This window comes from Electrophorus electricus, chromosome 23 (assembly GCF_013358815.1).
Source record: "Electrophorus electricus isolate fEleEle1 chromosome 23, fEleEle1.pri, whole genome shotgun sequence".
In the NCBI taxonomy this organism is placed as follows: Eukaryota; Metazoa; Chordata; class Actinopteri; order Gymnotiformes; family Gymnotidae; genus Electrophorus; species Electrophorus electricus.
The window spans coordinates 5,854,318-5,872,953 of NC_049557.1; the positions used below are offsets into that span (position 1 = coordinate 5,854,318).

An 18,636-nucleotide genomic window follows, 5' to 3' on the forward strand; every position below is an offset into this window, starting at 1 on the left:
CCTGGCTTCAGTCAAGTCAATGATGCATAGCTGTGTCAATACTGGAGGGTGTGGGCTACATGCTGAGCTCAATTCGACACTCGCGCTGCTCTTAACAGCCACAAGGGGGAGACACAGTTAGCTCTACCCAGAATGAGCAGAGGATGAACGTGTATGAAGGGTAGGTAAGTACTCGGAAATGAACAGAAAAGCACAGCAAGTGTAAAATTAAATGCCTGCTAGTCATTCCATTATTATTCTGCAATGAGGTGTTCATGCAAAGTAAAAACACATCGATAATAACTCTTCGTTTCATTCAAGGCATTGTCACTACAGTAGAAGATGCATTTTTGCAGCCAAATGCCACTCGAAGTTTTTACAATCACTATCCTATGTTCCATCACTGCCACCTTTGGCAGACGTTCCTTAACAAACATTTTATGATCTTTCCAGACTTATATTTTATAGGTAGGATTAAAACATTCAAGTGAGTAGTTTTAGAGACTGAATCGTCATTCTTCCTTGGAGATTCAAGTGTTTCGGAGATTCAAGGTAAACTGGGAATCAGTGATTTAAAGGCTGAACTTCAGTGTTTAAAGTGAGTTCTTTAGTAGATCACCTCGGAGAGTATTCTTCTGGGAGCGTGTGGGGTTCACCAGGAGCAACATGGTAATGAATGTGGGTTATGTACATGAGGATGGAGGATGTCATTAATTGAGTGTCCAAATCTGGTGAATAACATGAGGGATAACTGCCAATTATTTATTTATTTTAATATATTTATGCTTATACTAATAACATTTAATGTTACTTGTTGTACTTATAATGTTAAATTGTCCCCCCAATTCTTCTTTTATACAGTTGTACAGTTATACAGTCACTATTCCATCCATATTCTTGAATACCAGCTGCCTAAAGCTTTACTGCCTTTGTGCAGATCCGAGCGGTACCTGTGAGGGTAATTCCAGGGACAGGTAGGTTCATTTTTGCGCTGCCTTGTACTCCAGGCCTGTCAACCCGCTCGTATTAGCTCTGCAGTGACACTGATAATGTCTGAGAATTTGTGTATCTAAGATTTCCATTTGTGTGCATGTTCCTACAGGTGATCTGTGCTAGACTGGGTAGTCAGAACTGGTTTGAGGACTGGATGTGTGTGCAGGGTGTATTCAAAAAGTCAGTAACTTGAACAAGTCTCAACACAGAAGGAATGGAATCCAATCCACGTTAAGTGAAGGTTGTTGGTTGTTGGTGCTGTGCTGTGTCCGGATAGATTTTATGCATTGTCCGACAAAGTGATTTATTGATTATTGTATTGGCGCGTTGATTGACTAATTGGTATATTGATTATGGTATTTGTGCACTGATGAACAAGTATTGGTGGAGAAGTCTGAAGTAGACAAAGCTCATGGTTGGAGAAGCCGCACCACACAGCTATAGCACTGCTGACAACATGCTCATTGTTTACTGATGCTATAAGCACACGTTACCTACACCCAGACACACACATCATCCTATTTATCAAAACTGAGGGCACTAAAAATGGACTTGGTTTCATTTCATGCACTACGATCAAACAAGGGCTGGTTGAGAGATATCCCACCTGAACTAGATTGTGCTGACCTCACTGTCCACAGTTCAGCCAGATCTGAGAAGCAGCTTCTGCGCTGTTGCTTTGGGCCAGGTGGTCACTGGAATGCCAATTCACACAATACCGCTGCGCCCTGAAGTAGCCGAGCGGATCTTTCATCCATCCAGTGTTATGTCCTTGCTTTGCTGCATCTCAAAGGAAAACCTCTCAACCTCTGACTTCAAAAAGACCAAGAACACCTCCGTGAGGCAGCGTGCACCAGCAGTGTTCCGAGGGCCTGAAGCAGTGCAACTAGCTGTCAGCCTGCCACGTAAGTCCAACCAACATTCTGTGTGAAGGTGCACTGACCTCAAAGCACACCAAACCTTTTATGTTACTCTGGTGTGATTTTGAAGGTTTTTGACCAGCTAAGTATCCCTGTGGTCTTAGTTTGGAATAATGTTGCTTAGAATGATGCAATTAGACTGTCAGTCAATTGAACAATAAAAAAAATGTATTCAATTAAAGCAAATTGAAAATCTTAGATTACTTATTCCATATTACTTATTACTTAGATTACTTATTCCAGCAAAACTGTAAAGGCAAAGGGCTTATAAATTCCAAACTCTTCAACCAAAATTCCATTATATATTTTGTATGTTATTGTACTAATATACTGAAAAAATATTATATGTAGGTAGGTCATTGAGCTATTTTAACACAAAATATTATATGTAGGTAGGTCATTGAGCTATTTTAACACAAGCCATTATCCAAAACAACTCATCGACTAAAGTTTGCTGAATTATATTATTTTGATTACATTAAAAACAGCAGTTGCTCTTAATATAATCTGAACATCTCACAGATTATCAACAAATCAAAATTTGTATAAAATCTGATAACATTTCCATCAAATTTTCATAAAATTCAAAAATATTCTAATTTTAATCATGAAGCAAAGACATTAAGAAAATAATCAAGGCACCCTGTGACTTTGGGGTGCAGACGTAAAATTATAACGGGACAGGAAATATGAATGACAGAAGACAGCAAAAGCAGGTGAGCTCCAGTAAAGCCTGCTGGACCTGTTCTACTCCCCCGGCAACAAATGCCAGGAAACATGAACACACGTAGGCAGTACCACAAACATCCATTTTTTCCCATAATTGTTTACGAGAGAGTGTCACTGTTCATTCCTCCACTCAAGGTTAACATGCTGCTGGATGCCACTCTCTTCAGTGTCCACTAGAGAGAGAGAGAGAGAGAGAGAGAGAGAGAGAGAGAGAGAGAGAGATTATCATTATAGCTCCTTACAGAGCATAAATCTAGACCTGCTAAAGCACATTTGTGAGTGTGCTAAAGAGGGCATTCCATATTCATTTGGTGCTCATATGAACACAAGTGGGTTTTTGCCTTTGCCTGATGTCTTCTAATGCCAGTTACGTCAGCTGCACACTCGCACTAGCACTGGCACAGCTCTTCGGCAGTTCACGGAGGGTCAGGCTTACGAGTCTGAGCCCTGTCTCTGGATCAGTGCTCACCTTCAGGCTCTATTCGGATGCTAAGAGCCATGAGCCGATCCACCACGTCCTCGGTGCCCTCAATGGTGGTGCGGTCAAAACCAGTGTAGCCTCCCTCAGCGGTGCAGTACTCGATAAACCTTCACACACAAGCACACACACACGCACCCATAAAGGATAAAATACACTGAATGTTACTGGTCATCACTATCCAACTACAGATGTCACTGATGCTGGCTTAATAACCCAATAAATAGCCCTCGCACTCAGACATTAATACAAATGACACTGCACTTTATATAAGCAGTATGAGTATTACTGTAATAAATATCAGCAGCAGTTTATTGTGGTTACCTGCCCCAGGTAGGGTCGCTGCTGAGAATTATGGGGTTTCCCACGACGATGAGCAGGGCCCTGGGTCGTGTCATAGCAACATTGAACCTCTGCAGAGTTGGAGTCCCAGATGATTTAGGGACATAAAGTTAGAATGTTTTAAGCAATTTTGATAGTGTAAATGATTATCTAAGATCCCTTAAGAGCCTGTCTCCCTCCCCTGTATTTTACACTTCCATTTGGCGAAACACAGGAGAGGCAGAAGGAGAATACACATCCGTATTTGTATTTCCATATGTGGCATGTACATGCATGCCTGTGTACTTGTGTGTGTGTGTGTGTGTGTGTGTGTGTGTGTGTGTGTGACTAATACCTTTTCATTTTTAAGGAAGCCAATGTTGTACTGGATGTCCATACTGATGTGTTCACTGTTGCTGCGGACTGTAGTCACGATGATTACCCTCCGCTCCTGACCCTGAAATTCCTCCACTGAGCCCACCTGAAGTGCACGAACACACACACACACACACACACACGCTTTGACAGGGCTGTCAAGTGTGAAAGGGGTAGTGAAGGCCATGCAAAGGTGACATAGAGAAGATTCCATATTAGTTCAGTGTTACCTTCAGGTCTTCAATGCCTGTGTAGCGTTCCAACTCATCAGTTTTTCTGATCGCTTTCCTCAGTTTCTCAACCTGGAAGTGCCTCCCCACACACACATACACACAAAGAGAGAGCACTGTGAGCATGTTAGATGGCTCAACCTTGTATCTCTTCTCCTCTTGAGTGGCTTTTAGAATCAGTAGTTTCTTTCACACCTTTACTCATTTGTGTCTACAGAAGAGATTCAACACGCACTTCACCACCGTTACACTTCAAGCTGCTTTTTCACAAGGTGAAAGAGTCCTGCAGGTGTGCTCCCACCTGTTTCCTGTAGGGGGCGATGATGCCGATGTCTTGGGGTGAGATCTTGGCGATGCCCTTCTTGCCCTGTGACAACAATAGCTTCTTCAGGTAGTCCATGACAATGGTGATCTCACTGACGTTGAAGAACGATGGGCTGTTCAACTCTCGCTCGTCCTTCCCGAGAACGCCATGGAAAATCACGGGAAAGCCCTGGCCAACAGTTCAAAATACAGAGAGTTCAAACTGGGCTGGTTTTTACAGTCATCACCGAGCACTTCAAGAGGTTTCTGGGCTAATACGGATAACACTGGATGGGATTGAGAGTATTAAAAATGTTATTTGGTTGTGTTGAGCGATGACAGCAGATGTGGCAGGTTCAAACAAACAGCAAACTCTCAGAGGGCAATCTTGCCACAAAATACAATTCACATCACTGACACAGTCCATGTCGTGCTGCTACCTCTTTCACACACACACACACACACACACACACACACATCCATCCATCTTCAGTTTGAAGTAATAAAATGTTTTGGGGTAAAGGAAAGGCCAAACGTTATTGTGTATTTTCATGAGGCAATCTGTGATGTAATTCTAATAGGCTTTGAAGCTCTCTGTAACAGGTGCAGAGTGGTGCAAGACTGTGTTTGATAGCATAAAGATGAATAATGTTGCTGGGGTATGTAGCACTGAAAGAGGTTAAGAGTTGATGTGCAGTAGTGAGGCACACAGGATTTTGTGAGGGCTTGAGGCTTCCTTAGAAGTCACATTTTCTAAATGTTTTCTGCATATGTGTGTGTGTGTGTGTGTGTGTGTGTGTGTGTGCGCGTGCGCAAGTGGGCTGCATTTATGTTTACAGCATTTTGCAGACACCCTTTTCCACAGTGACTTACAGGAGTGCTTTGTAGTCTCTCTCAAATCCATATCCTCATGTGAGAATAGATAGGTCAGTGTTAAGAGTGCTGTCAGGCTAAAGCCTTGGCTAGAGTGGAAAAGAAAGTAGTAAAACAATTTTTTAACCACTTATTTAAGTGCTTAGTGGTTCAGTGAAGAGGTGAGTCTTCAGTCTTCAACTGAAGACAGCCAGGGCCTCATTTATATAGACAGCCAATGAAAGTTTATTCCACCAGCTAGGTTCCAGGACAGAGAAGAGTCTTAATGCATATCTTCTTTGTGTCTTGGGGGATGGTGGTTCAAGTCGAGCAGTACTAGAGGCTTGAAGGCAGCGTGGTGCAGAACGGGGTGTGATTAGTGCTTTTAGGTATGTGGGAGCTGGTCAAGTTATAGCTCTGAAGGCGAATGTCATTTTTTAAATCCATGCCACTACTGAAAGAATTTGCCAACATCTTCAGTACATTTGTCACAAGCCATTGCCCCCAGATGTTTCAAAACAGCTACCACTGTACCACTGCCAAAAGAAATCTGCCACCGTATGCCTCAATGCCCTTAAATGACATCACCCCGCTCGCCATGAAGTGCTTTGAAAAAGTGGTAAGGATACGTATCACAAGCACCAGGCCTGATGCTCTGGACCAACACCAGTTTGCATACCACACCAACGGGTCTACAGAAGATAGCATCTCCATGCCTCTTCACAATGCACCAACTCACCTTGTTAGTAAACATACGTCAAGATGCTGGACATTGACTGCAGCAATGCGTTCAGCACAATAATCCCAGAAAAGATGGTCTCCAAGCTCCAAGATCTAAGCCTCAATAAGCACCTTTGCTGCTGGATACTGGATTCCTGTCTGATTTCCCCCAGTCTGTCAGATTCAGAAAACATCTAGAAAACATTTAGAAAACAACTTTCCATTTTGATACTTAGCAGTACACGCAAGGTACATGTTAAGCGCACTACTGTATTCTGTTTTCATGCATGACTCCTGGCCATAATACAAACTCATTCATGAAATATACAGATGATACAGCTGTGATTGGTCTGATTTCTGACAGCAGTGAATCAGCTTATAGGTATGTGGTACAAGCCCTGACTAAGTGGTGCTCAGAAAACATCCTGGCTCTCAACACCAATAAAACCAAGGAGCTGATCACTGACTTCAGGACAAGCGGTAAAGCTCCAGCTCCGATCTTTATAAATGGAGACATGGCAGAGTGCCTAGCTTCAAGTTCCTGGGCGTCCACGTGTCAGAGGATCTGGCATGGACTGTGAACACCACTGCTGAAGAAAGCACAGCCTTGCCTGCGATAGGACCTGCTCGTCAGCTTGTACTGCAGCGATATGGAAAGCACCGACATGGGACCCCAGCTGCAGTGTTGCAGAAAGACTTGCCCGGAAACCCATCGGGTCCAGCTGTTGATCCACGAGGAGGTTCAGAGAACATGCTACCTACACAGAGCAAGGACCTTCTCCGAGGACCTGACATACCACTATCACCATCGCTTCACCCTCCTGCTCTCTGGAAGACCTCACTGGTGTTGTTCTCGTGCTGCCAGACTTAGAAACCGTTTCTACCCAAGAGCAATCAGCCTCCTTAACCAGACAAACAGCAAACTCTCTGAGGGCAATCTTGCCACACAATACAATTCACATCACACACAGTCCATGTCATGCTGCTACCTCTTTCACACTCACATGCACACACACACACACAGAGATCCATCTTCAGTTTGAAGTATTGTTTTGGGGTAAAGGAAAGGCCAAACATTATTGTGTATTTTCATGACACAATCTGTGATGTAATTATAATAGACATTGAAGCTCTCCGTAACAGGTGCAGAGTGGTGCAAGACTGTGTTTGATAGCATAAAGATGAATAATGTTCCTGGGGTATCTTAAGGTCAGAGGCCTTTTTGGGTCTGTACGTGCAGAGCAGAGGCTTTCATGCACATGGTTCCAAGGCCTCCATGCAAGTCTCAGGCATATCACTCTGGACTCTTCCCATGAGAAATAACATCATTAGTACTGGGAAAGATTGTTGTTTTACAAAACTTTGAGAGTTCTGTGGCCAAACAAGGTTTGTTGTCTTACCAAGGACAGAGTGGTGCAGAAGTAAGACTTTATCTGGCTCGGTGGTGTGAGCTGACATCATCTTTGTTTAAAAAAAAAAAAAAGGAAAGTCTTCCATTGGAATATAATGGTGTCAAGCTTCAACTTGCATGAATCTCAATTTACAGATACTGAATAATGTATATTTGGATGTAATAGTGGAGATTTCAAACACTTGTACGTAAAGAAGGTGGGGTGATTACGTAATCACTTCTGAAAACTGTATATAATGTGGGTGACACTGAGTATGTGAAAACACTGTTTACTTGCTATCAGACAACAACAGACAAAACAACAAAAGTAGGGTAGAAAGGAATTAACTTTCATCCTTGCAACATCACTACTAATAAACATGGACAATTCCTTCAGAAAGGGTGTGCCTGGTTCTTACCTCCATCAAGTCATCATTAGTGAAATAAAAAATCTAACAACTGCTATACAAGGAAACCCACAAATGACAAATCTGAATGTATACCAATAAGCCTAGTTTCCTTTCCCTCATGTGGCCTAAGCAGAAACAACAAATCGGTCTTCCCAGCTAATATTTCTAATAAGGACTTGTGTTAGAAATTTGTCAAAGATGAGTCAGGATACTAAACTGATCTAAAGGTTATTGATGTTTGTGTACTTAAGAGTAACTATTGATCAGCGCTTTCAGAAGTTTAGCATTAGGCCACTAGTATCTCACATCAGTGTACACAGCAGAGGGGGTCAAATTTAAGTAGCGAGAGCAGAAGAGAAGTGTGGTGGGAGATAACAGATGAAGGAGTGTTTATCGTCCGACCTTGGCATGTTCTGCCACAAAGACACAGTGTACCATGTAGAACAAACATGAAAGAAATATTCAGAAACAAACTGAAGCATAAAACCTGTGCGAAAGGACGCAGCATAAAGTAAGTAAAATGTAAGATGAAGGTAGAGAGTCAAAGTTAAACCAAACTGAATGAAATCATAAAACGAGGCAAATTAACTGCTCTGCCAGCCAGTAGGTCCAAGGCACTGGGCCAGATTCATAAAACATGATGGTAACTGCTCTACACCACGCATAATGTACAACACGGTATTTAATTTCTATTTACAAAGCCCATTGTAAATAGGAATTGACTGCCAGGTACGTTGACTGCCAGTTGCATAAAAGTTGCATTAAAAAAAAAGACGCATTTGTAATGTAACCTGAGTTGATCAAAAATTATTTTTCGAAATAATCTCTTCTCAGTCTATATATGTTTATAGACTATTTATGTCTATATATGTTTATCTAACATCTAAATTAGCATTTATTAGGCAAAGATTTGTGGTATTCTAAGATCCTGCTCAAGGAAGTTACCTTCATTTCTGTGTACATACTACTACAGCAGCTTCAACATTTGTCTTGCTCTCTTCGAACAGACCAAAAATGTGGCTTTTAAAGAAATGTTTCAGTTAGCTAAATGTGAAATGTGCAGAATTTTGATGATGGCTTGCTTGTGTGACCAAACCCTGTAAGAGAAAAGATCGTCCAATCTACACTTGTTTATTAACAGGAAAATGACGATCAGACAGGTTCAGGCGGTATTTTTTGCAGAGAGGTGTCCTATTATGAATCGCTAACATGCGAATAAGAGCAAATGCATTAGTGCCATATATCACGCAAATGGTAAAACATGCTGGCACTCCATATTTTTGAAAGATGAATCATGTTGCTGCAGCACTAAGTGCTGTTAACATCAGATTAAATTTGGCAATATGTGTAAGGATTTGGCCCACAGTAACCAAAGCTCGGAAACCAGAAGAGCAGGTTTAAAAAACTCGACTTCATATCATAAGGATGCCAACGGCAGATTTTAATTTATGGGGCCTCCCTAATTTGACCAGGCCCATATGAGCCCCATGTGTGTGCACTGGAACTCACTTTGTTAGGGAGGTGCTCCCAGTTGCAGTAGAAACTGGTGGTGTACTCATCTGCATATGGTTGCAGCTCGCTGTCGTAGAACATCTCATTTGGTACCTTCAGAATGGACCTGTGAGACCTGCGTCCAAGAGAGAAAGTGAAAAAGGATTAAGGTTTAAAAATACCACCGATAAATGGACTCCAGAACTCCTGTTTTAAAAGTGATCTGTAGGCAAGCTGGACTGGCACGCTACACCTGTAGTTACGAAGCAGCTTGGTGACGTATTGATTGTTGAATCCAGTGTCTCCTTTCTGATAAAGGGGATTTTGTGTCATCAGTCTCTCCAGCAGTGACAGAGCTGAAGGAAAGAGAGAAAGACAGGTCACAGGGGGACAGGCACACATGGAGAAAGACAGACAGCTAGCCAGGAGACAGGGGTCACATTGAGCACATCAAACAGATTGTCACAATATCCATTACATCAAGGAAATATGTTAATGTCTAAGCATAACGAGGCACAGAGCAGTGGGTGTAGGAGGAGAAGCACAGTGCCCTGGCTGAGGACTGTCATGCAGAGAGATCTGCAGCTCACCCAGGCCGTATTTGATAGCGAATGGAGACCTCAGTATCGGCCCCAGCTGCTTTGGATCCCCAGCCAATACCAGCTGCCCTGTTTCCGCCTGCAGCAGACCTACACACACACACACACACACACACACACATACACGGATCATGACTAAAGCAAAGAAAACCCCCAAAACGTGTGTGTGTGTGTTTGTGTGTGTGTGTGTGTGTGTGTGTGTGCGTGTCTGTGTGTGAAACATCTTGGTTGGCAATGTTCTTACCAGCTACGCCAATAATAGCTTCCGATTCTACTGCGTGACCGGCTTCATCCAAAAAGATATGAGTGAAATGACCTGGAGGCAACCCCCCAGTGACCAGTCTATACAAACACACACACACACACACGCAGTTCACTGTGAAAGAGCTGAAGAAATTTACGGAACGTTACATTCCTAGACTAGTCGGGATTTTGAGTGCTTTCCTCCACTGACTGGACTACAGTCCAGGATTAGTCCACCCCGCCAAAAATCTCAACAACTGTGAGGGAGTTTTACCTGCCAGCTGTAACCAGCGTGGTGACCAGGATTTTATACTTCATCAGCTCCATTTTACACGGAAACTCATACATCTCGTCTTTAAGATTACAGACATCCTAGAGAGAGCAAACGCACACCAGTGTAATCCCAGTCTAATACAATGTAAACCCAGTGCAGCAAAAGTGCTTTATATAGATGTACACATGCGCACAGTCCAGCCGCTGATGGAAATTGGACTTTAATATGGCATGTGCACACTTGCACACATGCATAGACACGTGCACTCACAAACACACGAGCAGGCAGCACATCTCCTTCTGTTACTCACCAGCAGGTTGTGGGGCACCTGGTTGGGGTCGCGGCTGCTGGCGTAGAGGCGGTAGATCTCACGTGGGTCCAAGTGCTGCAGCACCCTCACGCACAGCTGGTCCGCAGCGCTGTTTGAGGGCGCGCACGCCAGCACACGTGCGCCTGATACACACTTCAGCACCTGGGCCGTGGGCAATACCACACAAGCAGACGTGGTCAGAGGTGTTCGGAGGCATTGAGGGCTCAAGACACAACGAATTACCACACGCACAGAACATTGACTGGACGTCTGCCAGCAGATTTCATACCAGAAAAGAAAACTATGGCACGTGAGGAAGGAAGTGTTATCACCATACTGTTAAGCAACTGTGTATTCAGTTTTGTTTGAGTATGTTGTGAGGTGGGCCATGTGCCTATGAGGGTGAAAGCTGGTGAAACGCGCGCCACCTGTTTGATGGCCTCCACCATGGTGACTGTTTTGCCCGTTCCCGGAGGTCCAAACACCAGATATGGGGCTGGCTTGGACACTCCAGCCACGATGTTGCACACTGCTGTGTACTGCTCAGTGTTCTCCTCCAACTTTCTATCAAACAAGCTAATATCACAAACACACACGCAAACACGAAGTATTAATACTACCATTGTGTGTATACAAGTTCTTTTGAACATTTAAAACCGCATTTATAGTCGCAGCCGATGGAAATTGAATTTTTGAGAAATATGGTATCCCAAAGCAATATATGGCCTACAGACACCACACTAACCTCAGTAAACGCTGTGACCCTGGGATCGTGGCCTTTGACCCCACAGGGAATAGAACATCTTCAAGCTGGTGCTGGACAGCCAGCTGCACAGCACGGTGCTGTAGTCTCAGTGGGACGCGGTTCACGGTGAACTCCACCCGAAACTTCATTTTGTCTATGAAACTGGCTAGGAACCTAGACATCCAGACAAAGAGACAATATCAATAGAGATTTCTAATCTAGCACAAAAGACACTGAAATTGGTTCTACCTGCCAACCAGCATCTTCTCTTTGGAAACGTGTTGAAAGTACACATTGTAGGTATGCAATTACTCACAAGCCAATTAGCACTTGTAAAAAAAAAAAAAACCAGCTACACCATTATACCTGATGAACCTGTACCAGCTCAACAACACCAACCATGTCACAACCATGTCTTAGTTATGGATGTGTTGAGAATGATCAGTCACCTGAATCATTTTCAGTCCTGTGGTTAAAAATAGGCCAGTGATGAACGAGCAGGAGGCAGGCTGAGGCACTGTGCATGGAAACAGCTGAGCTACAGTCTGTAACTGCACCCAATAAACTGGTCAGGTGTACCTACAGGTGCAGGCAATGAACTCACAAATAAGTGAAGGAGCGTGCATATCAGTGTAGCTGTTTTAGCACACCGTCGCTTGCTCATAGCTTAGTCTAAAACAAAGCAACACGGGCAGACGAGGTTCTGCAGGCGTCCTTACTTCGACGAGAACCCAAGCTTGAGTTGGTCCAGCTCTACACGGTGCACATAGCCTTTGTATTTAGTGATGTTCTGCAAGTGTACGTCCTTAGACTTGGTAACCAGAAGGTGATCACCTCTCAACACTGACGGGCGGTTCTCAGAAACACCTGGAACCTGGAGACGAGGACATGGAGCCAGTGTAAATGTGGAGGGTTTGAACTCGTGGCCTCACGGCCATTAAAGCATGGGTGGAGCATAGGTGGAGCACAGGTGGAGTATTGATTCATTAAATGGAGACACTCTAGAGTTCTGACCCTGCTCTTGCACTGACCTGGAGCACTAGCAGCTTCTTGTTGAGCTTGTCCTGCTTCATAGTGACATCTTCTTTGTCATACGCCTTGATGTCCACCAACATCTGAGACTCCTCCAGGTGAAGGAGTAAGTGAAATCGCTCGGCATAGTTACTGAAAGCCAGTGGCGCTTCCAAAAGAGACCTAACCAGGAATGAATAGAGAACTATCGCAGTGACAGCCAGCTCTGATACAGTAACTCAGTAAAGAGAGCTAAATGGCTTTCACTCTCACTCATTTCTAAACATTTGGACACTGTAATTACTTACTTCTTTTCATGGATATGGTCATGTGATGTCTTGCGGTGGTTTCTCAGGAACTGGCTCAGATCTTTGATGTAAGGTGGACAGCAGTAATGCCCCAGAGGTACTTCATATTCAAGAGATTGTTTAGCCAGGCTACAGGAGAGATCACAGAGACGCAGACACTGACATCCTGTGAAGAATCTTTCCTGGACAACACCCAGACGAGGAATGTCCAGGCCATTATCTTTTGTTTCAAAACTTCAACATTAATTTGCTCCTCAGTAAAACATAAGCACTTCTTTGGTTTATCAAAACATAAGACATTTTTCTCATGATGCAGTCTATTCCACAGTTTAAAAGTTTCTTCCACCATGTTTTCCACTACGCAGTGATTTGCCTCATGTGGGAGCTCTCTTCACTCCTACCTCTCCGGGGCTTCCCCCTCATCCACGCTGAAGTTCTCCGTCTGGCAACTGCTCAGCCTGTTGGGTTTAAAGGGCTTGACTGGTCCCAGCTCCTGGGCCAGCTGCGTCCTGGACTCTGCTTCAATGATGCGTACAATGTGGAAGGGCTGGCAGCAAGGCCTCACGGTGGTTTTGAACTCGAATGCCACCGTGACCTGGTACACGCCCACATGCGCCGAACGGAACATCATGCTGACCTCATACTTGTCACCTAGGGGATGAAACAGGAAGTGTGTGCCAACTCCAGGCTGTAGAGAGACAGGCTGCAGTTGAGGCCACAGAGGCCGACTCTTACCAGGGTCAAGTCGCAGGGGATTGTTGCGAGTGACTTTCTGAGAGTCCTCAAACTTGAAGCAGTTTATCCAGTGAAGAGGTGAATAGTAGGTGAACTCCACACTGCTAGTTCCCTTATTCTCCACCAACAGACTCCCCCTACAAACCTCTGCCTGGTCCACAAAGAAACAGACCTTTCCATCCAACATCTCCAACTCAGAGCTGACCTGGACTCCATTCTTATCAGCCACAAACTCTGACCTGGCAGAGTGAGAAAAAATGTAACATGAAAATAATAATAGAATAATAATAGAATTAGGGCACTGCAATGGGAGACACTGTGTGGTAGATTAATAATAGAATTAGAGCACTGCAATGGAAGACACTGTGTGGTAGATTAATAATAGAATTAGGGCACTGCAACGGGAGACACTGTGTGGTAGATTAATAATAGAATTAGAGCACTCTAATGGAAGACACTATGTGGTAGATTAATAATAGAATTAGAGCACTGTAATGGAAGACACTGTGTGGTAGATTAATAACAGAATTAGGGCACTGCAACGGGAGACACTGTGTGGTAGATTAATAATAGAATTAGAGCACTGTAACGGAAGACACTGTGTGGTAGATTAATAATAGAATTAGGGCACTGTAATGGGAGACATTGTGTGGTAGAACAGTAAGAGAATTACTACTATACTATTACTACTTAATTTCCACCTCACATTCTTTAAAATTCTTTAAAAAAAAGCAAATTTGGTAGAAATATTTTTGACTGGTTAAGAATGACAAGGGTCACATTTAGCACTTTGTAAAATGTTGTAACGGCCCAAGTGCCGTAGGGTGAGGGGCAGGACGCACAGACTCCTTTGACGTGGACAGACATTTATTAACATATAACAAAAACAACGATGGTACTCACACATGACATAAACGGTGAACATCTACATACATATAACTAGTGTGAACAAAGGCAACCCTTTACAAAGACAAACATGTACAAAGGCAAACATATCAAAGACCGACAGCACTGCGCTCCACGACACGGGTTTATATACACACACACAAGACACTAACCCGATGCAGGTGTGCAGGCGTGGGCACAAATAAACAGAGATCCTCCCACTGCATATGGTGGGCCAAACCACGTGACTCGCAGGAGGCGAGTGTTTTGTGACAAATGTAAATTAAGCCCTCTAAAAGTGAATCAAAAAACCTAGTGTAAGAATGAAATCATCTCCTGTTAGAGTAAAAAAAATCTTGTAGACTAAATCTCTCTCTGTCAGACAGATGTGACGCAGTACACAAGCCTTGGGGGGAGATCTCCCCCCCCCACCTGCCTTCTTCATGCCTATCTTGACCATTTATTCATTTGCTAGACTATCAGTTTCAACAAGTGCTTTTAATTTATCTGTCAGTAACATGTGGACCCGTTTACTTGACTTTGTACCCCTCTCTACTCCACTTCCCTTTTTCCGTAAACACACACACACACACACACACACACACACACACACACACACACACACACACACACATACACGCACACACACACACACACATATACACACACACACATATACACACACACACACATACACACACACACACACACACATATACACACATACACACACACACACACACACACATACACACACACACACACACACATACACACACATACACACACACACACACACACACACACACACACACACACACACACATACACGCACACACACACACACACATATACACACACACACATATACACACACACACACATACACACACACACACACACACATATACACACATACACACACACACACACACATACACACACACACACACACACATACACACACATACACACACACACATACACACACATACACACACATACACACACATACACACACACACACACACACACACACACACGTGTCTCGATTCAGTGTGTGGCTTTCAGAGCACTCATAGGAATTACCAACAGGACATTTGAATGACAGCTTAGTTATTAAGCTATTTATATATATATATATAAAAATACTTTTTTTATTAGCTCACAGCTAAAATCTACATTTAGGTGACAGTCTAGGTGTATGTGTGTGTGTGTGTGTGTGTGTATGTGTGTGTGTGTGTGTATATGTGTGTATGTGTGTGTGTATGTGTGTGTGTGTGTGTGTGTATGTGTGTGTGTGTGTGTGTGTGTGTGTATGTGTGTGTGTGTGTGTGTGTGTGTGTGTGTGTTTACCTATTACTCTTCAGTTTGTGGAGGATCTCTTGAGCCAGTCTCCTTCTGCCTCTCACCCCACCCTCAGGTCCAGGAGGAGTGGGAGAAGAAGACTCCTCCAGACCATTAGGGGGTAGTGGAAAGCTTCCAACATTCAAAGGGCGATGGCTGGTACTCTTCCTCCTGACACAGGGTCTCCACCACTGGTCCTGTAACACCACTCGCACCTCCAGAGATGACGACACAAATTACCAGGGGCTGCTTCAGTCTGCGTAACTGATGCTTCAAGTCACATTTCAATCAAGATTTTGATTTATTACTGAACGTACTGATGAATTCCCAATTTTCACTTTGATAGTTAAGCAACGTCACATGAGAGGGATTGTTTGTTATAGTAAATGTCTTCGGCACAAGGCTACAGACCGACCTCTGTGTCTATGATCAAATCACAGCCTGCTGATATTCAGTATAACAGCACAGCCTTGGGTGTGATATTGCTTCTATACGACAGTTCTACGAAACACCATTTATCAGTTAACAGTAATAAGCGACAACAGCGTATGTTTTTTAAGAACTTTTTTTAAGTGTTCCATAAATGGACTGAAGCAACACAAACATTTTCTCCCCTCCCAGCTTGCTACGTTGTGTAGGTCTATGTTACCACAGACCATCTACTATGCATCATGTAGCTATGCACTATGTACATCATGTATCTATATGTTCCCTTTATTGTGCAACCATGTAGCTGACAGTCACTTAGGTGGCATTTGTGATTTTGATGAATTAACAGCAAAGTTTGTTACAATATAAGATACCTAATGATCACTAATGTAATGAATAGACCACACCTGTAAGGCAGAGTGATACAGGTATAGGTCAATGTCTCATGGACTATCTCTAGGCCAATCAAATGACTTGGTCTGATATAAGTGTTGTATAATTTATCATTTGGAATTGGAGTATTTAACATCAGAACTTTACTCACTGTAACAATAACTCACTTTCACTGCTTGAGTGACTGCTCGTACTAAACTCTGGATCTTAAGTCTAAATCCAGATCTGGACTTTCCCCCCTTCCTTACACCTAGTAGGCAGTTGTGATGACAAAGTAGTCAGTCGGTTGCACGAAACCACATGTTATGGAAATCTACTTTCATCATGTAACATACCCTGAAATTCAAAGCCCATACCACTAAAAACACTTCTGAAAGTGTTCGGTTATCTGGTTATACTGCAGGGTATGATGGGATCTGGTGGTACCATCATACATTTAAATTGTGCAGTTATCTGTTGATACCACTGCTGAAGTATAGGCTCTGCCATAAATTTCAAAATGGCTCTCTGCGGGGCTAATTTTAGCTCGTCTCTCCTCCCAGGACCAACCGGAATTGCTGTTCAAACTCAGATGTTCAAAAAAATGTGTAAGTTCAAAATGGAACAAAAATGATCAAAAAATAAATAAATGATACAGCTGCCCAGCTTCACCTACCCTTCAGAAAAGACATGATATGAAAAAAAAAACATATGAAAAAAGCATATGAAAAAACCATATGAAACGTTGACAGTCAACACTGTCAGCTCAGTCTCATTCAATAAACAAAATGCAGTGGTGTTAAGTATGATTTTACAAGAAATAAAGTTTATGCAAGAAAATCCATAATGATAATATTTAATTCAAATTATTAAAACATTATATTCTGATATATGCATGCAGTAACACTTTATAATTAAACATTATACATACACAGAAGTTTAACAAAGGCAGTTATTAAAATTGATTATTATTAATTTTATAATATTAAAATTGCATCTCAATTTTGTTACGAAGATAACGCAATGAAAATTAATTACAAGATTTTTGGTTATTAAATTAAATTAGTATTAATTTCAAGATTATTGGTTGTTAAAATGTGTTTGTCATGAAATAGACAGTGCCATAGCTGTTTCCTACCTTAGCATCCTTTACTTAATAATAACTAATATTAGCCCCACAGTGTAAGTCTTTTGCCAGCCACTGAGTTGCACAACAGTAACAGGGATGAGCATTCTCTATTTTTAACAGAAGATATATCTGATGTATATAAACCAGGGGAGTGACATTGTGTGCATGCAGTCATAAGTAGAACATGCAGAAGCCAATGTTCATAGATTGATGAACGTAGTGTGGAGCCAATTTTTACAAGCGTGTTTCACCTGAAACCTTAATCTGTAAGATGTTAAGCAGATTAGGAACAAGCTATGATAAGTTTAGATCAACATCACTGGTGTATGGCTGAGTCATTCACAATATGGTAAATCCACATGACAAACAGTAGGCGGCAAACCTGAATCATGTGGGAAAGATGAGGGAGGACATTGGTGTTGGTTTGCATAATACATATTCAATGACATCACCCAGACGTACTAATCATTTACATCTTTTATTATTCTATTTAATTTGTACTTTTATAACATAAATAGCCACTTCAGTTTTATAACCTATTGCAACTGGTAGCTGAGGTTAAGGTCCTTGTAACTTTTTTTATCAGCCCCATATAAAAATATGACTTAGGAGAGTGTACGTTCACTATTTACATTTTACTGCTTAGTACACTACAGGCTGTCCCATGTAAATTAATGTTATCAATAAGTTTCGTAACTGTGTTAGTCTATGTTAGACTCTTTCTGAGTAAACTACCACTAGTTCAGAATGCAACAGTATTATTTCCCTGCTGGACCAAGCGAAAGTGAGTGCATGTTAATCAGCTTCCTTTTAAATTTTGCATGATTAGCTACATTCTTGCATATGACAAATCCCCTAAGGTAAGAAAATGAAGTGTGCTTTATAGAAATAAAAGTATAAAAGACATTTGATAGAACCAGCGTTAGAAAAACGCTGGCTTATCAGTACACCTCTTGTACCACGACTTTATAAAACTGAAGCAAACGTCTTAAGACCAAGTTGTCTTAACTAACTCCAGCTAGATGAGGAGAGGATGGGGTGGACTCACGTTCCTGCTA

At 42.5% G+C, this 18,636-nt stretch overlaps 1 protein-coding gene across 1 annotated transcript in view; it reads right to left on the bottom strand.

Annotated features, from left to right (window-relative positions):
* Nucleotides 1-2,038: 2,038 nt before the first annotated feature.
* The window catches only part of LOC113572115 (putative helicase mov-10-B.1), a 17,087-nt gene continuing 489 nt past the window's right edge, over nucleotides 2,039-18,636 (bottom strand). The window contains exons 2-22 of the mRNA XM_027001416.2: nucleotides 18,627-18,636; nucleotides 15,658-15,863; nucleotides 13,417-13,655; nucleotides 13,083-13,332; nucleotides 12,682-12,810; nucleotides 12,394-12,556; nucleotides 12,082-12,236; nucleotides 11,363-11,536; nucleotides 11,046-11,193; nucleotides 10,618-10,779; nucleotides 10,308-10,405; nucleotides 10,035-10,132; nucleotides 9,782-9,880; nucleotides 9,445-9,547; nucleotides 9,210-9,327; nucleotides 4,327-4,518; nucleotides 4,026-4,097; nucleotides 3,776-3,901; nucleotides 3,424-3,512; nucleotides 3,091-3,209; nucleotides 2,039-2,794 (exon numbers count right to left, since the gene is read on the bottom strand). The exon at nucleotides 18,627-18,636 is cut by the window's right edge and continues 93 nt beyond it. Coding sequence (XP_026857217.2) covers nucleotides 2,733-2,794; nucleotides 3,091-3,209; nucleotides 3,424-3,512; nucleotides 3,776-3,901; nucleotides 4,026-4,097; nucleotides 4,327-4,518; nucleotides 9,210-9,327; nucleotides 9,445-9,547; nucleotides 9,782-9,880; nucleotides 10,035-10,132; nucleotides 10,308-10,405; nucleotides 10,618-10,779; nucleotides 11,046-11,193; nucleotides 11,363-11,536; nucleotides 12,082-12,236; nucleotides 12,394-12,556; nucleotides 12,682-12,810; nucleotides 13,083-13,332; nucleotides 13,417-13,655; nucleotides 15,658-15,863; nucleotides 18,627-18,636 — 2,812 coding nt within the window. The 3' untranslated portion in view covers nucleotides 2,039-2,732. The remainder of the gene's footprint in view (nucleotides 2,795-3,090; nucleotides 3,210-3,423; nucleotides 3,513-3,775; nucleotides 3,902-4,025; nucleotides 4,098-4,326; nucleotides 4,519-9,209; nucleotides 9,328-9,444; nucleotides 9,548-9,781; nucleotides 9,881-10,034; nucleotides 10,133-10,307; nucleotides 10,406-10,617; nucleotides 10,780-11,045; nucleotides 11,194-11,362; nucleotides 11,537-12,081; nucleotides 12,237-12,393; nucleotides 12,557-12,681; nucleotides 12,811-13,082; nucleotides 13,333-13,416; nucleotides 13,656-15,657; nucleotides 15,864-18,626) is intronic.